The sequence below is a fragment of the Cyprinus carpio genome, chromosome B17 (assembly GCF_018340385.1).
Source record: "Cyprinus carpio isolate SPL01 chromosome B17, ASM1834038v1, whole genome shotgun sequence".
Taxonomy (NCBI): Eukaryota; Metazoa; Chordata; class Actinopteri; order Cypriniformes; family Cyprinidae; genus Cyprinus; species Cyprinus carpio.
The window spans coordinates 12,035,517-12,062,519 of NC_056613.1; the positions used below are offsets into that span (position 1 = coordinate 12,035,517).

At 36.8% G+C, this 27,003-nt stretch overlaps 1 protein-coding gene across 5 annotated transcripts in view; it reads left to right on the plus strand.

The window, feature by feature from the left end:
- Window positions 1-27,003, plus strand: part of LOC109072985 (EH domain-binding protein 1-like) — a 126,456-nt gene that overhangs the window by 17,817 nt on the left and 81,636 nt on the right. For 3 of the 5 annotated variants that reach the window (XM_042742256.1, XM_042742257.1, XM_042742259.1), the window contains exons 3-10: window positions 2,569-2,626; window positions 4,520-4,615; window positions 5,828-5,881; window positions 19,399-19,580; window positions 22,344-22,483; window positions 23,883-23,975; window positions 24,705-24,830; window positions 25,333-25,603. In XM_042742256.1, the coding sequence (XP_042598190.1) occupies window positions 2,569-2,626; window positions 4,520-4,615; window positions 5,828-5,881; window positions 19,399-19,580; window positions 22,344-22,483; window positions 23,883-23,975; window positions 24,705-24,830; window positions 25,333-25,603 (1,020 nt within the window). The remainder of the gene's footprint in view (window positions 1-2,568; window positions 2,627-4,519; window positions 4,616-5,827; window positions 5,882-19,398; window positions 19,581-22,343; window positions 22,484-23,882; window positions 23,976-24,704; window positions 24,831-25,332; window positions 25,604-27,003) is intronic. The other 2 variants (XM_042742258.1, XM_042742260.1) reach the window with 1 other exon arrangement.

Genomic DNA, 27,003 nt, shown 5'->3' on the forward strand with positions numbered 1-27,003 from the left:
GCTAGACAGAAAACATTCAGCTCCATTTTAATCCTGCAGACAAGCCCAGTTTCCAAATTGTTAAGACCTTTAGAACTAAGCCTATTTTAGATCAGGTATTCCTAAAGTTTTAGTTCTGCTAATTCTTTTAAATCAATATTTTAAATTCTTAAACATTTAATTGGCTTAGCAGCTGTTTTTTTATTTTAATTAGATTATTAAAAATATCTTATTTTAAATTAAAATACTATTTTATAATGTTGCTGGATTTACTGTATTATCAACTAAATGCTAAAATAACAATATTTTTATCAACTAAAAACATTGGTCAACTTGAGACATTAAATAAAATCTTATTGACACCAGACTTTTTACCAGTAGTGTAGTTCAAGGGCTGCTTAAATTTACTCAAGTGATAAACATGTCTCTGAAGGCTTGCTACTGTAATTCAAACAACATTTAGACACCTACAGTTGTACAATCTGTACATCATTAGGCCTAACAAGTGCTGCTAAACACTAAACTCATAATTCATTCAAAAAAAAAAACATCAACACCACAAAAAAAAAACATCAACATCATTGCATGCTATGTTTGGAAGTCTTATATAGTTCTTGTTGTAATAAAATGTCTGAACACAAATGCAGACCTGCAGCCTGTCTGTCTTAAATTCCCAGAGCAGGGTTTGACAGTCTTGGCTTCATTATTCACACTTCAGTTGTTGACAGGTTTCTATCAGCAGACACCTGCCAGATTTACAAAGAATGACAATAATGGAAAAATGTCATATTAGGGTTTTTGTAGAGAACAGTAGTTAAGATGGACTTTGAAAGCGCAGTCAAAAGACTTTGGCAGGCAAATTAAATCTTAATGTATCAAGAGCTGCATGACCTGTAGCCACAAATCTGAGCTAAAACAACTGACCGACTTTAAGGATCTGTGTGGTAATGGGTCTGAGAAATGAACTGTACCCTATGGAACACAGAGTGTACATATGAAATATAAGAAATGAACCACAAAATGAGTTACAGGTGTGATTCTTTCTGTTTCTGGCAGGATTGCTGGGGGGATTGCAGCAGGAAACACATAATGTAGTTCTGTTGAACATATACTGCTTGTGTTTAGGGTTCAGATGGTTTCGCATTTGATATATATATCAAATGCGATATATAAAAAAAAAAAAATGAAACCAGTAAATTCAGTTAGAATGAATAATATACATAATGATACATTGATACTTATTATGTAATCATATATAGCCTATTATATATTTAATGACTATTTGATGAATGGGAAGAATTAAAAAGAACATAATTTATTTGAAACTGAAATCTTTTGTAACATTTATAAGTGTCTTTACTGTCACTTTTGATCAATTTATGTAGCCTTGTGAATAAGAGTTCTTTCAAGAAACATTGTGACCCATCCATAAGGAAACATAAAGCCATTATGAAAAACATTGATAAGATCGTGTGAAAAGAGAATTGTAGTAGAGCATGTCAGCTAGCCAAGGGGAAACGCACAAGTCCAAGTAGGAATGGAAATATAGAAGAGAGGATAAAGAGAAAGAGTTTTGCTATTTCAGAGCAAGAGATGACTGAAAACAGATTGTCTTCAGTGATCCATGTCAAATACAGCATGATGCTGTAGGGCAGGAGGCAGTGTGTGTGTGTTCTAGAAATGTAGAGACACAATGGAGCATCTGTGCATGGTTTCTGTGATGCTGTTTTGCTAGTTTCCCGGACACAGTTTAAGTCTAGTCATTGGATGAAATGCTCTATATCAGTGGTGATTCTCCACAGAAAATCATTTTTTCGGGGGCACAGACATTTCTCTGTTCCTTGGAAACGGATACATATAGTAATCAAGAATAATCCAGACAAGCAGCAGGAGATCGTTTATCCTTCTGTCTGCTCTACCATGTTTGGAACGGTTTATATGAGGACAGTTATGTTCTGAAAATGAGACGCACACAGCACCCATGCATAAACACACACCTGTCAGATTGCTGTCAAGCCTCTTACTGCTGGTAATCCAATTCAAGATTGCGAGTCCTGGTTCCTGTGTGTGTTCTGTCTCTCAGTCATGCTTCGATGTCCTGAAACCTTTTTCCTTCTATACTAACAGTCCGTTTATCTTTAAACCTGTAGGTCTATCCGTGAGTCTTCACTTTGATGTGTATTGTGAATGTTGTACTGTAAGGTGTATTTGTGCTTTAGTGTGTGGGATGAATTGAACTCCATTTACACATACATCTAGTGCACACACCCTTGCCTCTCAAAAGCAAAGCAGTGAGTTACTTTACTACTGGGTTAGGCTGTATGTGGTATGTGTATGAATTGATTTGCAGCATCAGTTGGACTTTGAGCTCTTTGCTGAGGAGGCTGATCTGCATCTTTCTCTCTTATTTCTTATCTGATCTTGTTCTCTGTTGGGCCTCATGTGATTTAGACTTGATTTTGCTGTAGTTTGTTCACAGCGGAACTGAAATCTAAAGATTTGGTAGCATTTCTTTTAGATATTGTGCTTGTTTTATGTCATCATTAGTGCTTATTGTTTAATTTTTTTATCTTGTGGTTTTTTTTTTAGGCAACCGGACAAGCTAGTTGTTGTCTGGACACGCAGGAGCCGAAGGAAATCATCCAAGGTGGGTAATATTACTTTTCTTTTTTTAAATTTACATTTCTTTCTATCTTTTTTTTTCAAATGCAGTTGCAAACAATGCCTTAAGTATGTTTACATGTGCAGTAACTAGTAGGTTACTATAGTTGAGCTACATTCTTAAAGGGGTCATATGACATTGCTAAAAAATAATATTTTGTGTATTTGGTGCAAAGAAATGTTTATGCGGTTTAAGGTTCAAAAACACATTATTTTCCACATACTGTACATTATTTTTCTCCTCTATGCCCCGCCTTTCTGAAACGCGTTGATTTTTACAAAGATCATTGTTCTGAAATGCGAGGTGTGCTCTGATTGGCCAGCTATCCAGTGCGTTGTGATTGGCCGAATACCTCAAACGTGTGACGGAAATGTTACACCCCTTACCATACTGTGATCCCATGTCCTGGTGCGATGAGACAAAACCAATAAAACCCATTACAAACGAGGTTTTATAGCATCCAGTGGGGACATAATTACTGATTATAATGACTTATACTGTCTTTTTACGTGTTGCATCGTGCCGCGTAAACATAAAAACATATCTGCATTTGTGATCAGAGAAACGACAACCACACGAAAACAAGCTCTACTCTACACTGCTCAAAACTCGCGTTTGAATCATCATTGGCTAATTCTTTAAATATGAAAACGTACTTACTGGCTGTGAGTCAGCATTATTGGTCAGAACACCGGCATTGTAGGTTACTCTAACAGGAAACAGTCCTCATCCTCCGTAAAATGCGTTGCACACACCTGAATATTTGGTTTGAACTGTTCTGGAATAGTGTTGTAAATATAACTTAACCACTGATTTCTAGTTGTGTCCTCTTTTGGAAGCCCAAACAAAGTAGTTTTGCTTTCACAAGGAAACACACAGCGTCTCCTCGACATGGCAGCAGCAACAATACTACAGCGAGAATAAAAGTCATGCCTTCTTTCTTTGCATGAACATTTGGCTGGCGTTATGCAAATCTTCCCACACAGTGATGTAGAGATGTGGAGGCATGTTTAAACAAGGTGTTTTAAGAGGGTGTGGACGAGTCTTAACTTTTATTAAGAATATCTCTTTGGGGTTGAGACTCATTCTTTGCAACTTTATGGATCTTATCTATTCACGAACAGCTTGTAACACTCCAAAGAAAAAGGAAAACTTGAAATCGCATCATATGACCCCATTAATATATAATTTGATGGATTAAATACACATCACAGATCAAATTTTGGAGCAAGCACAACGCTGAAGAAAGTTGTAGCCCAATTAGCATGTATACAACATGCTAGACAATGTTGAGCTACAATTATATTATCTAGGTCTGTAAGCCTGGCTTGACTTAAAACCAGACTAGTATAGTAAGAGCAGTTTGACTGAAGTGTTTGTGAAATTTTTAGTTGTAGTCTAACTGAAATCAACTTTTAAATGTGCATTTAAATGCATTTAACGATTGAGCTAATGATGTGAGTTTGGGATGGCACAGTTCCTTCTGGTACTGATATTGGCTCAAAAATTATGCACATTAACTTTAATGAATCAATAAAGCTTTATGTAGCAACTTGCCACTTCAGATTCACTGCAAAAAAATGCTTTCCAGCTAAAAAAAAAACTAATTGTAGAAAATTACGTAATTATAGTCTTGTTTTATGCTCCATGCTTCAAACATTTAAAAAGTTCTGCCAGTGATGTAAGAAAAATATGTTTAATTCAAACCCGCGAACAAGACAGAAATACTGAGTAAGAAAATAATTTCCCAGTGTTTTTTAATGTAGCAATGACTAGATTATTGTATATATTTTCTTTATATTTTTTATTTTGTATGAGTAAATCTGTTAGTTTTAATGAGTCTATAATACAACTTTTTCATGCATTTTTTCTTTGTAGTCTCATAGCTGGCAGCCTGGCATCAAGAATCCCTATAGAGGAGTGGTGGTGTGGCCTGTCCCAGAGAACATAGAGATCACTGTCACACTATTTAAGGTAAACACATGCATTTACACACACATAAAAAACTCTCATTTAGGGGCCAAGTAGGCTTATGTTGCAGCAGTTGGCTTTTTCCCAGAAGCTGATTGGTTGGGATCTGCAGGTCTGCTGGTGTCTAGACATCCTGATTCCACTCTAATTTAACTGCCACAGTCCAAATTTTTTACCCTGTTCTCAAGTGTGTGTGCAACAGAAACTGACACAGCAGCAGGAAGTCTGTGCTCGGTATTTCAGTCTTTTTGAGATGTCGGTCAGCAGATCTGGCACAAGTGAAGTGAGACGTTACATCCTGGATTGTTAGACCCATGTGCAACCATAGAGGAAATACATCTATAACACAAATAAATATACATAAAAATTTAAAAATAAATCAATTAATACAACAAACACACAAAATTAAGATCAAAATACAACTCAACAATTCAATCAAGCTTTGATTTATTTCCACAGGAGGCGAAAAAAAACTGATATAAAAAAAAACACACACACAAAAAATGCAAGTTAAAGATATAACCAAGCGACTACTGTCTGACCTGGTGGTGAATATCCTCTAACAGTCTCCACATTGTGTTTACAAAGGTCACACAAACAAACATTTTCCTTATCAGCCCCGTCTTCACCAAACCACACTAACACACACTTATCAGTGTCATGTACAACTACATCTCCCAGAGTTCATTGCAGTGGGTCAGTTTGGCATTCATGAGTTCATGAATGTTTCATTTGTGTACCGCCAACCCTGAGGTCAGCTGACCGGGACAGTTCTAGAACAACAGAACAGCAGGTCAAGTGAACCTGTGTGTATTTCATGTGCACATTTACCATACTAATAAACCTGATTTAGCTTTGCTCTCAACAGAGATCAGTGTGAGAGAAGTGTGACTTGTATGAGACAGATCACTTTGTCTGTGACCTATTGCACTGCAATAGTCCATTATAATACTGATATAGCCAGATGAAGCTTTGGATGAGTCATTTATGGAAATGAGTCTACATCCTCTGTATGTTTTACATTTAATTTCCCTCAAGAAATGCAGATATTGCTTTGATTCCTATTGTTGATCAGTAAATGGAGATTGATTGATACATCATCCAGTATCTCTGCTACAAAAGACACTAAAAACAGGCTTTATTCTGAGACTTCTTTAATGAGCCTCGTCTCAGTTTGTGTGACATTAATTCATTTCCACATTCTGTTTTTTTCAGGATCCCCACGCAGAGGAGTTTGAAGACAAAGAGTGGACCTTTGTCATTGAAAATGTGAGTGCTTTTATTACACTCTTGTTGTTCTGGTGAGTTCTGCTGTGTATGTGCAGCCTGACACCTAGTGCTCAAATACAGTAATCACACTAATGTGGCAGTTTCACAGTGCAAGAATGAAGAATGACTGATTTGAAGCAGAAAATGTTTGTCACTTAGTGCCTGTTCAACCTTAGTTGTTTATGTAGTTTGACAAACCCTTATTTAGTTTGGCTGAACTGTCATGCTCAGTATTTGGATTAATTTGTTTCGTGTCTTAGTGTAAAATCAGGTTAATTGTCTGGCTGTTTTTTTCAGAACCTGATCTAGCTGTTATTTCAGCAATACACACAATTTTAATGCAAATACAACTAATTCACCCTGCCAAGTGGCTATACAGAAGCTCTTGTATTGAACTGATTGGGGTAACCGTACCCAAATGGATAGATAATCAAACCACCATACCTACAGGGATGGGTTTGAGTCTCAGGGCTGGCAGGGATTGTAGGTGGGGGGAGTGAATAATCACCATTCTGGCAGAGCTCGGCGTCTGGTCGGCTTGTTATCTTGTGGCTTGTTGGACCACAATTTCATGACAGGAAAAAATTAAAATGAGCCTTTCAGGGCCTTGATGACTACTTTTGACGGCTCTTTTATACTGAAAGAGTAGATACTTCACAGTGATTGGAATCTCTCTGCATCCTTAAAGACAGACACAGGGCTCTGAAGGAAAAAACATAATTTGAGACTTAAAACTCAGCTGTAATAAATGCTGAGGGAGTATCTGGGGACACGTGTGGAGCAAAACACGGCAATTAGGGATGTTATCTTTGTATGATATTGCTGCTTTCTCTCTTTTAGCAGGCCTCTGATTAGAGATAAGTAAACATCACAAGCTGTTCAGTGGTCTTGTCTGAGTTGTGGTTTCCTTTGCTGCAGAAGAATATCATAAGCTAAAAATACATGTTTTTATGTTCATCCATCATCACTTTGCTCCAGTTTCATTATACCTTTATTTCAATTACCCACTTTCACATATTCAGAATGGCATATTAGTTAATTACACTACCGTTCAAAAGGTTTGTGTGAGGGAGATTTTTTTTTAACACTTTTATTCAGCAAATATGCATTCAATTGATCAAAAGTGACAGTAAATTTATTCTTGTTTTGTTATATTTTCATTTGAACTTTCATCACGTTTATAAAAAAATCCAAAAAAAAAAAGCATACATGTCCACAAAAATATTAAGCAGCACAACAGTTCGGTGAGCACCGAATCAGCATATCAGAATGATTTCTGAAGGATCATGTGACACTGAAGACTGGAGTAATTAAAATTCAGCCTTGCCATCACAGGAATGAGTTAGATTTTAAAATATATTAATATAGTATTACTATTTCAAAATGTTATTTTTTTACAGTATTTTGATGGAATAAATGCAGCTTTGTTGAGCATAACAGACTTTCAAAAACAGACCCAAAACTTTCAAATAATTGGCAATATGAGAACAATATAGAATACTACAATTTGAAGTATTTTTACAATTGCAGAAGAATCTTTTTTATTTTGTTATTTTTTTTAAACTGTTATGCAGTATATATTTTGCGCTACACTAGTTTTCCATTCTTAAGATGGCATCTGTCTGTGTCTCTGGAGAGAGGCTGTTTGGATCCACAAACATGGGCATTGGTCCAGACAGGGCTGTCCTATCCATCTGTCCTCTCAGCAGACACATGCACAAACATCAACACAATAATAAACTCCCATCACAGGTCCATTGTAAATGTCTCTGCTGGCAAGCGCTCGGTAATGTATCAGTTCTCATTAGAGACTTTTACACACACTTGAGATGTCTTAATCAGCATAAACACACATTTCTGTGTGTACGATGACTATATTTGTGATTTGAGATTAATAGATGAAATGGTGTTCCTTTGTGTTTGGGTTATGTGCAGGCAGATGGGGAATGGTTGAGGGGAGAGTGAGAACACAAAGCGTAATATCTGAATTCCTCTTGTCCATACACACCTCACTAATAACAGACGGATCAAAGACATGCCTGTCATCTGACACCAGCATTGAGATTAGAAGAGATCCACATACACCAGGTTCCCACAAACTTACTGAATTCCTCCTTCCACAAACATAAACACTCCCATCTCCCACAGACTCTCTCTGTCCGCATTTTTGCAGTTGTTTAGTTCATAACTTGCAGTTGTTTAGTTTTTTTTTTTAGTTAACATAACAAACTAAAAAACAAAAATAAAACAAAAAGAAAAATTAAATTACAAAAATAGTACAAAATGACAGAAAAAGTCATAAAAAACACAAAACAAACACAAAACAAAATTTAAAACACACATATAAAAAATTTAGGAAAAATGTTTGAACAATTAATGGATAGTTCCTCGTATTTCTGTTCCAGGCTTCTATGTATTTCTTTCTTCTGTGGAATACAAAAGATATTTTGAAGAATGTTGGTAACCAACCAGTTTTGACTTTGAGTTTGAAAATGAGACATTTTGAGGTAAAACTTATGTTTTTTTTTTCACACATATAAAAATCTATTAGCAGAAATACAGTCAGTAACATATTTTCATCTGTAGCATGTTTGTGCAATTGTGCAATTATCATCATGACGCGTAATTTTTTTTTGACAATCGAAAAAAAAAAACCATTTTTGCTCTACACACTGGTTCATTCTGCCGTGCTCCTGCCTGCTGTGAGAAACGAAGGAAAACAGAAGGTAGAATGAGAGAGGGATAGAAAGAGAGGAGTATAAAGCCCGGAGAGGAGAAGAGAGCATTCCAAGACAGACTGACTTCAAAGCCCCTTGAGCTGCCCTATTTGGCACACTGTGTGTATATGTGTGTGTGTGTTTGAGAGAGAACAGTGGCAGCATTTCCAGCCATTTCAGTCTTTATTCCTTATATCAGTTTTGTGTTCGGTTTAACTCTGGGTTTAAACCTGCAGAGTTGTGTCTGTAGTTTGTTTCTGTAGTTTTGCATTTGTGGAAATTGTTGTTTTCCATTTTCAAAATTGCAGACTAGCAAGAATGTAGTCTTATTCTGGACTTATCTGAGAAGTTTCTTATAAGGTGCATAATGGAAAAATGGATAATGGAAAAGCAGAGTTGTACAAGGAGTATTCCAAAATTCTGTCATCATTTACTCTGTGTACTGTTGCTGTATGGAAAAGTGTTGAAGAGTCCTAAAATTTTCATATTGGAGGAACTATTTCTTGCTCATTTCCTCCTCCAGCCACTAGAGAGCAGCACGTGACTGACTACAAATAGGTTATGTTTACATGTCCTGGATTAGAAAGCAGGAATAAGAGGAAAGATGAAACAATGTGAAAATAAATGTGTACATTTCAAGATAGAATAAGAAAGACACTTTGTCAAACCAGAATGATTCACTTCCTGTTGTTCAAACATTGATTGATCTTGCTTCTGCTCTATCGTTCCATCATTCTTTTTTTATTCTTTTCTTTCTCTTTCTCTCTCTCTCTCTTTCTGGTGATCTGCTGCCTTTTGTGGACTTCGTCCAAAACATTTAAAGTAATTTCCACATCAGTTGTCCTCTGCCCAGGGGTCCTCGCCGCGGCTGCGTCTGCGTCAGGAGCACATTACGTGGGCTACTGGTCCTCGCGCTGCCCCTGGTCCTGCGCTTCTCTGGAGACCACACAGAATAATTCAGACACCCAGCCAGGCATGCTGAGCAAAGCTGGTGTGGAGAATGAAATAGAAAAGTTTGTGTGTGTCTCTCTAGGGATTAATCTGAACTGAATATAACTGGCTCTCAACTTTTATTGCTGCTTTGCTTTGTGTAATTTTGTCAGATCAGAGCCTCAGACGCGCATGGATTTCACTTTAAATGGGATATTAACCTGTGCGCTCTTATAGGGGATTTATTTTATTTTATTTTAAGTGAATTTGTCCCCATTTAGTGTGCTCAAGCTGTTCTGTAGTTGATGTTTGAGTCTAATTTTCATTTTGGTCAAATCCAGGGATGCGCCAACATTTGATTTCATGTTGTGAATGCTAACTAATAAATAGTAGATTTAAAAAATTGTCTACATAAATTAAGAATAAAATGCTTAAAAACTAAATCAAATTGTTTTAAATTCTCCAAGTAAATTCAGGCATTATAACATTATAATGTACAGAATAAAATGTATATTTTGAGTTTTACTAAAGATTTCTTTTAACATTTTCATTAGATGTTTAGTGCTTTTAAATATTAATTTGAATATAGTGTTGTTGAATGAGGTAATCTTAGATGTAAAAATAGGGATGCTAAAGTTTTTTTTTTTTTTTTTTTTTTTTTTTTTTAAATTTTAAACGGCCCTATTAATTTTAACAGAAAAGTATGATTTTAACAGTTTTCCAGGATTAAGTGGCCATCGCTCAATTCCAACGTTCTTCTGGACCTTTAAAGAAAGTCTGCTGGTTTCTTGTTGATGGAGAGTAAAACAAACTTTGTTTATGCAATATGAGCAACCAACAGCGACACTGAGAGCATTAGGTACAGATATTGATCTTTCATGGTATGTGTGTGTATGTATACAGAATTCTGTGTGTGTGTGTGTGTGTGTGTATACCATGCTCAAGTGCTCTAGAAGTTTAAAAGGGGATAAGCAAGTTGTATTTTCAGTGTTTTGTATTTTATACACTAATAATCAAAAGTTTGGGGTCGGTATGGTTTAATGTTTTTAAAGAAAGACTGAATTTATTTGATCAAATGTACTGGTAATGTTGTTACATATTACATTTTCAAATATTTGTTTTGCTATTTTAATATATTTTATAATGTAATGTGAATTTTCAGCATCCATTACTGCAGTCATCAATGTCACATGATCTTTCAGAAATCAATCTAATATGCTGATTTGGTACTCAAGAAACATTTCTTATTAATATCATTGTTGAAAACGGCATAATATTTTTGTGGAAGCGGTGATAATTTTTTCAGAGTTCTTTTATGAGAAGGTTATTCAAAAGATTTGAAATCGAAATCTTCTGTAACATTATAAATGTCTTTACTCTCAATTTTGATCAATTTAATGCATCCTTGCTGCTTAAAAGTATTTATTTAAAAAAAACAAAAAACAACTGAACAGTAGTGTGTATATAAAACTACAAGTTTTCCCCCCTTTTTTGTACTAAAATTCTGCTATGAACTATTTTTTTATGGCTGGTAAATGTTTTCAATTCACTTAGCATCGGCCGTTGTGAGAGTTCATTTCGGAGTCTGTATATGTGTGTTTGACTGTCAGATTAACAGGATTCTTAACCGGGATGGAGATCAGATGTAAGGCAAGGTCACAGTCGACTCTAATCCCACCTCACACACATACACAAGCAAAGATATCCAAAACAGAAACACTCTTTGTTTTGCCCCTCTACTGTGAGATGGAAGCAGGAATAAACATGCACACATGTGTTAATCTGTTTCTCAGTTCTGAGGTCACACTGCTGCACACAGACTCTCTCAGGACACTTTGTGTGTGTGTGTGTGTGTGTGTGTGTGTGTGTGTGTGTGTGTGTGTGTGTGTGTGTGTGTGTGTGTGTGTGCTGCATTTCTGTACTGCTTTGTTATTATTTGGGCTTAGAGCTGTAACATCATATGAGCGCGCTCCTTCATTCTTTGTCCACAGTTTTTTCTTTCAATTTTTTTAAGACTGTTGTCCATCCTTCCTCACCTGCCTGCCTTCCCATTTCTTTTTATCCCCCTTCATTCTGCGTATGTCCCCCCATCTCTATCTCTTCCCCCGCATCTCTGCCGTATTTATTTTTCTCTTTCTTCTTAAGATGGTGCCTGCTGATGGAGACAGATCTTAGTGGCTCTGAAAAATATTCCTCAAAGCCAAATATTTATCCACAAGCTTGACCTATAGGTGTTCCCCCCCTTTCTCTTTCTCCAGATTGCTATCTCAGACTGCACTTACAATACCATCCCCATCCCCATCTGCGTGGTTATGGTCGGATACCAGTCAGATCATTAGTATTGTTAGATTCAATGATATCAACACTGCAAACATAATGCTAATGTGGTCTAAAACGTCTGATCTCTCTTTGCATACTTTCTCAAATGTAATCCGCTCTTTTAGGGTTAAAGCACTGGAGTGTATTAAACATCTGCGAGTGATTCATGGCCGTTGCATGTTTCGGTCAATGCAGTTGAAAAAAGCGATTTTTAAAGCGTTTAATCCCTCTGTGTGTTTTTTTTTTTTGGTTTTCAGCTACCATTACTTGAGTCTGTCTACTTTTGTTTTGTTTTGCTTTGCTAGTTTTGGTTCATGAAGAACGGACGCCTAGCATGATAAGCACAATGCAAACAAACAACGCTCATCCAGTATCTTGTATGGACATCTGAAAACACGAAAATGGGAATAGTAAAATAAAAAACAGAAGGAGAGAGAACCTGTAATCTTTCACATGAATTTGGGTGTGTGAGTTGAATTTGTAATATGTTCTGAAATGTAATGGCTGCTGAAAATTCAGCTTTGCAATCAAAGGAATATTTTTTTTTTAAAGATTTATTTAAATATAAAACACTTACAATTTTACTGTATTTTTGTTCAAATAAATGCAGCCTTGGTGAAAATGAAGATTTAAAAAAGCAACAACTTTTGAATAGTAGTGTATATGCAAGAAAAGAAAAGAGGGATGACGTCGGTTTAATTAACGGTCTGTTTGAGCATAATTTGATTCAGGCAGGTACTCTGTAAAGTATCTTCTGTTACTTAAACTCTTTTAAAACCATAGACTCTGTGTGATGGATTAAACCTATTATGTCAGTATTAAACGGCTTAAAACTCAAGAGCCAACACAGATACGACCCTCAAAGCCTGTGGGACGCTACTGCCATAGAACCTACTTTACGACAGCATGACAGAAGCTCTTACTGCAGCTCTGATCCTGAGATTCCTTCAGACTCGGAGCGCTCGCAGATTGATTATTAAAGACTCTGAATGTTGTGTGTTGAACAAAACCAAAGTCGCTTTGTCAATTTACTCTGCAATGCATATTGTGATTTTTTTTTATTTTTTTTTTTTTTCCTCCCATCCATTTTTCATCTCCTAACCTGACAGTGAGCTTAGCTTGTCATGATAAACCTGTTGTAGAATTTAACTGTCACTGGCTTTAGTGTTGTGGCAATTGGCTCTCTGGCACTAACACACACATCTGTAATTCCCCTTATCGGCTCTAAAATAGTGTTATCCAGTGGTTAGTTCATGGGCTAAAGTCTGCAAGTGCTGCACTTAAAATAACTGATTATGATGGATTTCTTCTGTCAAACAGGGTAACTGTCCGCTCTCTCAGAAGGTACACACACACAGCGTTTTTCCTCCCAGTACTGATAACGGTCTCCTTTATACCAGTGATGGACTCACTGAGCATTAATTTAAGTTAGTGCTGTCGATATAATTACAGCTGTGTGTGTGTGTGTGTGTGTGTGGTCATATGAGGGGGAAACTGATGAGCTGGCAGCTTTAAAAATGGGATGTTGGGTGTTAATCCAATAAATCTGTCTCTCTGGTGTGTGTATGTGTGCTTACCTGTCTCTCTGGTGTACATTGTGTGTGTGCTGGAATGCTGCAGTGTTGGAGGTGTTTACAGAGCAGTATTTTTTTTTTTTGGCCCACAGTTTATAACTGAGAGGATGGAAGAGAGGGGGACAGAGCAAAAAATAAATAAATAATAATAATTTTTGGAACAGGCTTTGTGACTTTAAAATGTGGCCATTTTATATTTTTTTATTTTTTATTTTTACTCATTACTTTATTATTTCATTATTGGTCACACTTTATTTTAAAGACCAGTTCTCACTATTAACTAACTATTAAAGGGATAGTTCACCCAAATATGAAAATTCTGTAATTAATTACCCACCATAATGTTGTTCTAAGCCCATAAGATATTTATTCATCTTTAAAACACAAATTAAGATATTTTTGATGAAATCTGGGAGCTCTCTGAGTGACCCTCCATAGACAGCAAGGGTCCTACCACAGTCATAAGTACTAATAAACAGCCAATATGCTAGTAATATGCATGCTAATAAGCAACTAGATAATAGTGAGAATTGGTCCCTATTCTAAAGTGTTACTTTATTATTAGATTGCTTTTTAAAATACTTAATTATTTTACTTATCCTTACTTTATTTTAATTGCTTATTTACTCAGTTTGCTCCATTTTTACTTTTCTGTTTGCAACTATCTTTGCATACAAATGTAATATTGTCATACCAATAAACACAGAGAGAGAGAAAGAAATAGGCAGACTGCTAAAGTCTTTTTTATACGAAAACTTAACACACTCTTAAGTTGAGTTTTCTGATCTTTCACGGGCCTGGTGTATGTGATGTTTAAGAGTCATTTTGGCAGCGGATGCTTGTCCTTCATCAGAGAGCCTGAAAGAGACTGTAGGTCACAGGGTTTGGTGGGTTGTGGATAGAGATTTATTTTCTGTTGTTGTTTTGTGCGTTCATAGGCACCAGGCGGTGTCCCAGCGTGGGTATGCTGCAGAAACAACATCTCCAGTATTTGAGCACAGCTTTTTGTGATTTCACTCTCTCTCTGTCTCTCTCTGAAGGTATTAAGCTGGCATCTTCTCATCCTCTCTTTTATAATAGGCTGGTATTGTTTTGGGCTCTTTTATTATATTGGTGGCTGGTATTATTTTTGATTTCCATAAGTCTTGGTCTGTTGGCTTTGCTCGTCTTTTATGTTCAGCTGGAACAATGGCAATCCCCCAGCCACCGGCCCTACCCTCAATAACAATTCCCACAAATAATGACACTACCCCTAATCTGTGTGTGTGAGCGCCACTCAATGACAATTTGGGGAAATCACATTTGAATCACAACAGATGAGTGATGACAGACAGAAATATGCCTTGGGTGATGCCAACTGAAAATGTGTCATCCGTCCTCTCCCTCTTTGTCTCTTCCTTTATATATTTATATTCGGCTCCGCGTTCATGCAGAAACTCGCAACTGGCATTTATTGATGGAAAAGCCTATTGTGGCCCATTTCTTTCAAACACCCTCAGTGTTGATACATCTTTTTTTGTAGAGCTACATTTCTGATCCCCTCAGGGATCATCTCGGGTTGGGAACCGAGAACCGGTTCTGTGAGCCAATATTTGGGAATGAAACAGACAAAAGTTAAAATACTATACAAATTCTGACTTGATTCGGAATCAGAAGTTGTCCTTTTTTTTAACCTAGCATCACTCTTTCTCTTCATCCTCTTCTTCTGCTCTGTGTGTGTGTCTGTGTGTTGGGAAGGAAACCCCACAGCCCTGACCCACACCCCCCATACTGGCACCAGCTGTGGATCAATACTGGGACAGCTGGGACTTCCACCCACCTAAACACTACACACATACACACCCTAAAGTGGATGTAGCTCTCGGTCGCACCCCTTTCTTCCTCAGGCTTTCTGGAAATGTCAGTCAAAGGAAGTTAGAGGTTCACTTTAGGTGTGAGAGCCTGCAGGGGTTTGGTGGTGTTCTCCTCTAACAGGGACACACAAATACACAACACACACTCATACACGCAGATGGGAAATCTTGAATATAGTCGTCATTTGAAGTATTATGTATGCTGTCCTCTCAGTCATGGTGTTGGATTATCATCGTGTTAACAAAACAAACATTTAAGCACAGGTCACAGGCAAATATTTCCATGATACTTTGGGAAAACTGTAGACAACCCAAACATGCCATGGCACCATGGATGTCATCCAGAGTAATGTTTCTAATCGCTTATTACTGCAGAACATCTTGTTTTACAGTTAATGGTGTTGTGCTTTCAGAAAATGCCAAACATGTCAACTGGAGTTGGGCAAAAAACATTTTCATTGTTGTAAATAGTTTTAGTTGTAAATGTATATATAATTTCTATAGGCTTGCCATTTTGAATTTGTATACAGAATTGCAATGTAGACATTGAACTGCACATATAGTATGCAGCAGTGTTGTTTTAGTAGGATTTATATACTGTCATAGTATAGCATCATAATATTTTATTAATATTTTAAATTAGCTTTTTATATTTTTATTTAAATTTGAGTAAGTTTAATTTGTCAGTTTTATTCGTTGTTAATATTTCTATTTAGCTTTATTTAAAATTTAAATATTTTGTTTATTAATTTTAGTACTTTATAATTTTACTGACTGATTTACTTATTGCCAAGGCAATATAATTTCCTACATTTTTAAGTTTACATTTAGTGTCTAGTCTTTAATTTTATTTGTTTCATTTCAATTCCCAATAACAACTTTAGGCAACTAATATAATGCTTATATTGTAATCATGACATTTTGGTTTAAATGTGTCTGCTTTGGGATTAAATGGTGATGGTGGTTTAAAGATATTTTGCAGGATATGCACAAAACTTTAATAAAGCATACGTACAGTTAACGTTTTCCACAATATGTAGTCAAAATTGACTAAAAATGTATTATGTTTATTATTCAGTTTTTAAACACTTCAGTTTGACACTCTTCTCTCAGAAAGAGAAGAGTCTATGTTGGTGTGTGTGTGTGTGTGTGTGTGTGTGTGTGTGTGTGTGTGTGTAGGGTGATATGCTCCTTAAGGGAGCAGCAGGGGGCAGCATTCAGCCACCCTGGCACATTCATCTCCACTCTCCGCCAGGTATTTAGCAATTCTGTGGGTACAAAAGCTGTGTATTGATAGTCATATCCCTGTGATAAATTAAAAGTGCCTTATTGTCTCTTTTCATTTTACACATTGTCATAACCCTGGACGGTAATCTGGGGTTTTGATTGACACCAGCAGCCAGGGAAAAGAACACCCTCATTGTTTGCGCTCGTCAAATCTGTTAAACCTAATTCTTCCCCGCATATTTGCATATTCTTAAGTATTTTTTCGGAGAAGGACTAAATCCTTCTTAAGTGTTTGATGCATTTTGAAATTCATTCATAAAGGACCTACATGCACTATTAGCTCGGTATAATGCCAGTGCATAATCTCAGCGATAAGACACGCTTTGGAGCGCTGGATTCTTCAGGGATGACATGCTGTATTTCCGACCGATTCAACAGGGGTTCAAATGTCAACACAAATGTCAAGTGGCTTCGTCGGCGAGCGGTTTTGAATCTTAGATGCAGGTTTTCTTCTCCCTTTTATCATTTTCATTTACTGAAGGAGTCGCAAAGGACCGTCTCCCGTCCCAACTGGAGTGGGAGATTGTGGGTAATTTGTCTGGGTGCGAGATTGGCAGGCGGCACTCTTGTTTTGATTGGGTCAGCGCTCGGGCGCTTTACATCTTTGTCTGTGTTTCAGCCGCTGGCTCGTGGGGTGTTCTTCGTCGGTGCCGTTCGCTCAGATTAATCACCTTCAGCAAACTGGAAGAAGGGTTAGTGAGTGCTGACCTTGTGTCCTGTGTATGGAGCTGTATTGAGGCATTTCTGAGGCGAAAATAGTCACTCTTGAGCTCTCTGCATTTCAGTCTTCCTGAGACTGCTCTGATAAGGGCTCCTCTTTACCTGCGGGACCACTGATACATGCAAACACGCACTCATGCGCCTGCGAGTGAGATTTCTATCTGGAGATCTATATGAAGTCGCTCCACATATGCACACAGGCAGGTGTATGAATGCAGGCTCTTTGAGAGGTTATACACAGGGCCTTCATTTCTCTCTCTGCTCATTTTGTTTTGGATTATTCTGCGCAACAGGCCTGATGAGATAAAAGTGAAGAGAGCATAAAAGACAGAAAAATATATCTCGCCCATAGAGAAAGCTTGAAGTGAAAGGTGCTTGCTGAAAAGAAGGCCAAATAATGGCTTACAGCGAGAGAAGAAACTTGCACATAGTGTAAATGTGTAAAAATTAAAAAAGAAATAATTAGACCATTATGTTTCTTGTTTGAGTCATTTCCAGTGTTCGAACTGTCAGTTTAGGTGAACTGATTCTTTAACCAGTTCATGACTGTATTTCAGTGAATAGTTTTCACTCAAATACGTTCATAAAAGAATGCTCTGTATTAAACATTTGTTTTGTATATACTAATTAAATGATTCAATTATGAAAAATATTTAATTGGTAGATTAAAATAGCTTTTATATGATTAGAACAAATTATTCGTTTTCTAAATAGTTTTCTCTTTCCCTCCCTTTCTCTTTCTGTAATTTAATTTGTATTTAGATGTTAACAAATGAATGTATTAGTGGCAAATGTTTTCGTAACAATTTGTTGATTAATTTTGCAATATTTCTATTTATTAATAGGTATTAATATTGGTGAAATTAAATGGGGAAACTGATGATCTTTAACTTTTACAGTATTTTACTTCTTGAATTTATCATTAAATATACTGGCTGTTTTATTAAAATGTTCCTCTAATTATTATTATTATTTTTTTTTATTTAAGCCATATTTATAAATGTATGGAGTATCATCAAAGGGCTGAAGAATAGTGAGAGATGTTTATTTATATGTTTCTGTATTGCCTATCCCTGCACTGTATGATGGTGTCAAAACATGTTTCACAGGTTGAGCGTGGTACTTTCATCCGGGAGGAAATTGCTGATACTTAGTCAGCAAGCTGAGAAAATGCCTCAAGAACAAACAATAAAAGTGATGATATTTATTTGGCTTTATTAAATAAGAGGAGGCAGGTCAGGAAATGTCTTCAACTGTGTTTCCGACCTATCTGGCAAATTGTGAAAGTGTGTAGGTGGGCCAGTGTTTTGTTTTGTTCCGTTTTTCTTAGATGTTGTCGCCCTAAAGTCATTTTGGCACATGGCTGGTGTCAAACCCTTTTCCTATCATCATTTTTTAAAAACCATTATTATTATTTTTTTTAGGATAGCAGAGTAATGTAATGGTCTGTTCAGCTTTCATTTCTAATCCGTTTAGAATATTCCAGTTCTTTTACCTACAGGGGGCGCCATTGACCATTATGAATGGGTATGTTTACTCTGCTGGTCTTAGAGGTGATGAACTAATACCTGGTTTGGTTATTAAAATGATTTAGGCAAATTAATGGCTTTTTACTTTCAATGTGACCTTTCTTTGTTTGAAAAGTTGTTGACATGATGTTATCAAAGTGAAGCTTTATCTCACCATAGAGAATTCAGTGTCACTCTATTTGCTGTAATTTTTATCATTCTGTTCAGAGTTTATTATACTCCATTGAGACTGTCTATATAAACTTGTATGCACATGTTCCAGGAGTGCCGGTTTCCCCCGGTGTGAGTGTGTGTGTTGGCTTTGAACATGTTAAAACAGGTGATGATTTTACCCGTATGTGTAAGGATTAGCAACATTCATTCATTCTTTTTGATTGTTTTTTTTCCTTAGTAAAGCACCATAGGGCTATTATGTTATATGCAAATTCTTAGAGTTTGAAACTGTTAAAAACATACTGATGTCAGTTTATCTGTGGGCTTTTTGTATTGTGTTGTTAGCAATTGTAGTAAATTATTTCAATTTTTATTTTTGCAGCTTAAGAAGTATATAAGCATCTCTCTGTTTTTTGTGTGTGTGTGTTATTTTAGGAATCTCCGTCGGGTCGTCGGAAAGCGCTGGCCACCAGCTGCATTAACATGAAGCAGTACGCCAGTGCCATGCCCACTCAGACAGACGTCAAACTCAAGTTCAAGCCGCTGTCCAAGAAAGTGGTTTCAGCAACATTGCAGTTCTCCCTGTCCTGCATCTTTCTGCGAGAGGGTAAAGCCACGTAAGAGCAGCCCACTACACCATCTAAAACCAGCTGATTACACCCAACCTGAAGGAATGCTGCCACTTCAAATTACACTCTTATTCCTTTTCTCTCTGTGCATTTCTTTCTTTTTTTGCCTCAGTGACAGGGAGTGATAATACCTGACATTCCCAGAATTTCTTTCCCTGGATCTCTCCCCCCTCATCCCTTCCTTTCTTCCTCTCCCTCTATGATTTCATCCTGTCTTCATATGCACCCCAGTGAGGTTGTTCTCTCTTTCATTCTCTGGAATGTTCTTGCCAGTGTGGGAATTAGAGGCCTTTTACACACATATATATGCTCATTCCTTCTGCCAATTGATCTGAATGGGTATAATTAATTTATTATTTGGCTAAATAATATAAGAGCTTTATCTTTGATATATATAATGTATTTCTTTTATTGAAGAACTTGACAAAAATGACCCCCCCCCCCCCCCCCCCCCCCCCCCCCAAAAAAAAACAGGATCTTTAAGATTTTGACAGGTAGAGTTTTATAGAGAAAGCCTGATGCTATTCATTTAGTACAAATATGCACTTGTTTAGTACGAATATTCCTACTTCTCTACTAAGAGTATGCAAAAAGCAATATGTGACCCTGGACCACAAAACCAGTCTTAAGTCACTGGGATATGTTTGTAGCAATAGCCAAAAATACATTGTATGGGTCAAAATGATTGATTTTTCTTTTATGCCAAAAATCATTAGGATAGTAAAGTAAAGATCATGATCATTAGTAAAGATCATGTACCATTAAGATATTTTGTAAATTTCCTACCAGAAAAATATCAAAACTTAATTTTTGATTAGTAATATGCATTGCTAAGAACTTCATTTGGACAACTTTAAAGGCGATTTTCTCAATATTTAGATTTTTTTGCACCCTCAAATTCCAAATTTTCAAATAGTTGTATCTCTGCCAAATATTGTCCCATCTTAACAAACCATATATCAATTGAAAGCTTATTTATTCAGCTTTCAGATGATGTATAAATCTCAATTTCGAAAAATGTACCCTTATGACTGGTTTTGTGGTCCGGGGTCACATATGTCAGGAGTAGTATAGCTAAAGGGGTGGTCACACTGCACTTTTTGTTTCCCTTGACTTCCATTCATATTCATGTGAATGCGTCAGTCTGGAAACGCAAGCTCGTGCGAAAAGTTTCACATTTTGCTGTGTTCCTAAGTTTAAAGTAGGCTTGGTGAGCTCTGACTTGTGAATTCGTATCATGTGAAAGCATGTGACCAACAGCAGATCGATACATCAAAGCATGACCTCATAGTGGAATTAAACGAACATAAATTTAAAACTGCATTGCTGCAGGAAAGTGGAGTAAAAGATTTTTAAAAAGATGCTGTGGAGCATGATGTCACATCACGACATCATGCTCAAAGTCTAGTGTGACTGTGGCTTAAATACTCAGATTTTTTGTAGGTGTGCTTTCAATGGACGCATTACTATCCATTGAGGCTAATGACTAATGTAGTAGGCCACATGGCCAACATGCCAGATGTAGTATGGAGCGGTAGTATTCACTACAGAGTGTTCATGCTTTAAGAACATGCATTCCAAGATATACAGTACTGTAATATGATTCTCCGATTGCCACTTTGAGTGATCTTCGTTTAGTTTGTCAAATTTCGATTACTATAAATGAATATTTATTTCTATTATTATAGTAAATAGAATAGATGTATAAAAATAATTATTTCCAATTGAATGTTTTCTATTATTTCTATTCTCTTTGCGTGCCAGAATGCAAATTGTTCAGTTGTTCAGAAAATATCAGGAAACACGCATTTAAAGCTGTGTCTCACGTTCTCCTGGCATACACTAAAAGAAATCAAACCCTGTCGCCCCAGACGTGAGCTGTTGCTTTTTGACATGCGCCTCACAACAAACAGAAGTCAGATGGAATATTTCCAGCCACTGGCCCTGAGAGTGTAAATATCTTTCCTTCACTCGTCTTGCAATATCCACATTTCCCTCTTTTTTTTTTCTTTCTGATCTCTGCCTGCCTCTAAATAAAGGAAGCAAGAAGCGTGTATGAGTGTATGTGATTTCACCGTTGCGCTATACGAGATACGTGTGTTGGTGTGGCTTTTGTGGCGTGTGTGACAGAGGTTATGCGGCGGAAGTGTAACCGCTCTTAACCCATGGGAATGATGTCAACAGCACACAAATAAACCCCATTACTTAAGTTCAAATAAGCTCCATGCCTGCCAAAGAAAGAATGGACCGCATTCATAAAGAAGTGTGAGATAGACAGAGAGAAGGAGAAGACAGGGACATTGGGAGGGAGAGAGGGAGTTAATCTTGGAGCGTTATCTCGCCGTGCTTGTGAATGCCCTGGCTGGAATGCATGTCCGTATTGCACTGCCTCTTATGAGCAGGACCATGAAGGGCATTTCGTTTACACGTTCATCTTTCGCTCACTCTCTCTGTCAACCTGGCTTTCTTCTCGTCTTCCGTCCATCTCCTTCAGTGTAACAAATGCTTTTACACAACAGCACAGTGAATGGAAGGCCATATTCACTCTTTACTAACAGTTGTCAGTGTTTTATTCAAATCTGGGGAAGGTGTTATCTGAAAAAAGTGAACAGTTCTCAATCCATTCTCAGTTTTACTGTATTTAAATCCATTTTAAATCCATTTTGCCTCAAAATGAGTGCAGAAAATGCAAAAACTGGGTACTGTGTCTCATCTACGAATGCTTTTATTTCTTTCTCGTTCTGTGTGTAGTGATGAAGATATGCAGAGTCTGGCCAGTCTGATGAGCATGAAGCAGGCTGATATTGGTAATCTGGATGATTTTGAGGAAGAGAATGAGGAAGATGAAGAGAACAGAGTGAACCAGGAGGAGAAGGCCGCCAAGATCACAGGTGAGACTTGCTCAATTTCATCTGAAGATCCTTTGCAGGTGAATCTGATGTTTCTCTACATACATAAGACCACCACAGGGCTGCAGTAGTTTGTAATGTCTGTTTGTTATCGGTTCTGTTTCTTGATCTGTTCTATTTTATTTTGATTTCTCCATTATTTTAATAGAATTAATGGTTTCTTTTTTTCATAGTTATTCTATTCTTTTGTTATTTTCTTGTTGTGTTCTGTTCCTTGGTTGGTTCTATTTTATAAAATAAAATTATATTTTCTATGTTTCTTTTTTATTAAATCTCTTTTCTGTTTTTTTGTTTTTTTCAGTTTTATATATTATTATTATTATTATTATTTATTTTATTCTGTTTGTTTTGTTTCTCATTTTATTTGTATTATGTTTCATGATTGTGTTTTATTGTTTGTTTCATTCTATTTTCTTCTGTTCTTTTTTCTTTCTTATTCTGTTGTTTCTGTTCTTTTCCTTGTTTTTATTCTATTCTGTTTGGTTCTATTCTTTTCTGTTCTATTCTATTCTATTCTATTTTTTTCTAGAGTTTATTTTCTAGATGGTTTCTGAGGGCTGCATGATACCTTTGTATGTAGTGTATAAGCCATATACATGTATATATAGATTGTTATTAAAGAACAAGAATAGATGTGTGGGGATTTTTGGTCCCTGGTAAATTTTAGCATGTCATCTTTGGTGTTCTCTTCAGGATTTCTGTCCAGTCTCAGTTTAGTGTCATTTGAGTGACAGTTACCTTTTTTCTTTTGTGGTTTAGTCTCTGTCTGTATGTGCACAAGTGTCCATTTACTTATGCATATTGAGACTTATTGCTGTGCTTGTTTACATTTGTTTTGTTTTTGGTCATAGTTTATTAGCTGCTTTTTCTAGGCTTTCATACACAGTGCACTGCTTAATGTCTGTGTATGATAAGGAATGTCCACTCAATACATGTCCTATGAGTGTATGTTGAGTGTATGTTTGTGTATGCATGTGCATATGTCTATGTGTGCATGATTGTGTGTGTGTGATACATTGTGATATAATCCATCCTCCCGTTACCACCCCAGATGGTGGAGTCTTAACATTAAGCCCATGTGCTTTTATCCCTTTGTAAGTGAATGTATGGAGCTCCTATGGAAATGCTTGAGTTGTTTATTCATCGTATGGGTTTAGGAATCCCTTTGTTGCCATAGAGATGACGTCTGATCTGTTTTTCAGTTTGTTAGAGCGAAGACGCAGTTCTGGCTCTTTTCAGAAAGACACACCTCAACACACACACACAGATATTGTCTGTATGTATTGCATACCTCTCTTTGCATTATACAGGTTAGCGTGTGTGCAAGCGTGTGTGTGTGTGTGTGTGTGTGTTTATTGATTGTATGTTGTGCTGTTTGCAGAGATTGTGAGGCAGCTGAATGCTCTCAGCTCTATAGATGGAGATCCAGATGACTGCCTAAAGCAAGCAAATAAACCTGCCTCCTCTTCTGAAGGTCTTTCAGCTTTCACCTTCTTTCATTCTTTTATTCACACTCTCTCACTTTCTCACTCTCACTTTCATTCACCATCTCCTATCTTCCTCTTTTTTTCCATCCCTGTGGTTATGCTGTGTTATAGAGCATCCGTTCATTGGTTTTATTTTTTATTTCCACATGCTGTATGACCCATTTTTAGCATTCTTCATTTGTGATCTTGTGTCCTCGTTCCACATTCTGCAGTTTGTAGTGAACCCAACTACCCCTGAAAAGCTTTGTTTCTGTAACCATGGAGTTGATGAACCTGGAACACATGTCCTTAAAGACACCACTGGTCATGAGTACTCTGATGGCCTAATATGGGTCAGGGTGAAATGGTGGTGGAGCGAACAGAGACGTCACACCTTCTTATCACCCTAGAGAGCACTTCACTCTGTCACCCTGCACACTTTTTTTTTTTTGGCCCACTGGCTCTTGTTGTGAGTAAAAGTTCAGAATGAAACCCTGCATCAGCTCTTCTGGAACATACTCCTCTTTGGACCTGAAGGATCTTGGTGTGGTTCACTTCAAAATGCAGATGCCAACAATTGATTTATTTGTTGTTTTTGCCACAGTTTTGCTTTCATTCAAAGCTTCACCCGATAATTCAACGGTTGTCCTCGCTGATTGTTTTGGACTGATGAGTGATGTTCTCTTCTCTCTTCCTTCCTGTTCTGTTATCGCTGTGGATGGATATTGATGGTTTAGAGCTGATCAGTAAGTTGAACTTCCTGGATCAGCAGGACCAAGAGCAGAGCAACATGAGCTCTAACCCCTTCGATGAACCTAATGACCCGGTTGACCTTAACCCCTTTGGTGACCCAGATGAGGACGGTAAGAAGTGACCATTGACCCTTGGTATGACCCTTTTGCCCTTTTATCAACAGGGCAGGTTGTACTCATTAACAAAATCGGAGATGCATGATGATGTATTAAGTGAAAAGGGAATGTTTACTTCAGCTGAATTTTGAAAAAGTGATCTTAAGATATTTAATTATGTAAATGTATTTGATAACAGGGATGTGCAAAACTATTTTCAAAAACATCTAATTGACTAGTCAGTCATTAAACTGGCATGAAATGAAAATTTATTTTCTAAATGCATGTAAAAGACCTTATTGTGAACGACAGATCCATGTATGTATTTTACTGAAAGTATACAGAAATTATTACAGAAGCTGTAACTGTTGAGTATGATCATGATTTTATTCATATAATTTTTATTTCAATTATAGTTTCTCTTCATGTGTAGACATTTAATAGTACTGTAAGGGTAGGTTTAATTTATATAATACAGGTGTGGATGTGCATTTTTTGTTTGTTTGTGTATTTCTAGAACCATCTCCTAAGCCCCATGTGCGGTCCACTATCAAAGATCAGCAGCCTGTATATGATCAGAACACCTCTTATGCCTCAAACCCATTCGCTGAGGCTGACACAGAAATTGATTCTTCTAAACTTGGCAACCCATTTGATGAACCTGAACCCGAACCCCAGCCTAAAGTTTCTCCACCCAGAAGCAACAAGAGGAAGAATGTCCGGCCGGTGGACATGAGCAAATACCTGTACGCCAACACAACCAAGACAGAGGAGGAGGAGCTAGATGAGTGAGTCAAGGAATTCTGGGATGGGCTGTGGGTTAGAGCAGAACATTTTAAGTGGTTATATTTGAGTTATTAAAACAGTTCTGGAACACAAAATCTCTGTTTGCTCTTCTACTGTTCATTAGTAGTGCATGAGTGTGTGTGTGCGCGCGTGTTTGAGCGAAGGAGAAAAGCACTTGTCGGAGGAGAAGAAAGTGGTGAGCGAGTTCTTTCAACAGGAACAAGGCTTCTGTTGTTCCCCACATTCTTTGGCCTTGTCTGTTCATCTCTGCATTTCTCGCACTCACTCACAGTGCTCCAGCAGGGACGCACGTTTCCAAACCTGACGTTATGTAGCGAACAGGAGAGCAGAGGAGGGTAACTTTTTAAAGCTGAAATGCTTATTTTTTCCAGTGTTAAATATCTGTCACTTTCTATTACAGCACATATCTATATATCTATCTATCTATATATATATGTATCTATACATACATATATATACACACACACACACACACATATACTACTATTTGAGGTCTGTAAGATTTTATTATGCTCACACAGACTGTTTTTATTTGATCAAAGATGCAGTATAAGCAATAATATTATGGAATATTGTTACAATTTAAAACAACTCAATAACTTATCTATTTAAATATTTTAAAAAATAAATGATTCCTGTGATGGCAAAGCTGATTTTTCATAAGCCATTACTCCAGTCTTCACTGTCACATGATCCTACAGAAATCATTCTAATAATGCTGGTTTGCTGCTCATTTCTTCCTATTTTTAGTGCTAAAAACAGTTGTGCTGCTTAATATTTTGTGAAAACTGCAATGCATTTTTAGATTTCTTTAATGAATAAAAAAATTCTAAGGATAAGCATTTATTTAAAATCTGTTGTAACATTATAAATGACTTTAGTGTTGTGATCAATGCATCCTTCCCAAAAAAAAGTATGGATTCTTTAAAAATGGAGCATGCTGAGCTTAAAGTTTTGAATTATATATTTATGCTAAATGCGAGCTGTATATTTATATTTAACAAAAGTTATTGATCCTTAAATGTTTCAATGTTTTAAATGTGTTTTTCTTTACAGAAATAATCTAGAAATTACCCTTTTAAAATAATAATTTTTCAATTATCATTTTTACGTACACAATACATTAGACATATTTAAAAAAAAAATTGCCTACTGTTCTCAGATCCCTCTACCTTCTCTTTCTGCTTTGCTTTCACTCTCATTCTCTCTCTTTGTCTCTCGTCCTCTCTTCCACCTCCATTTGTTTTGACTGCACTTTCCACTTCTTTCTTTTCTCAACTTATTTGCATTGCTGTCAGCTTTTTCCTCTCTCCTTTCTCACTCTCTCTCTCTCGCTCTTTCGCTCTCGGTCTTTGTCCGTAAGCTTGGGAGCTTGGGATAC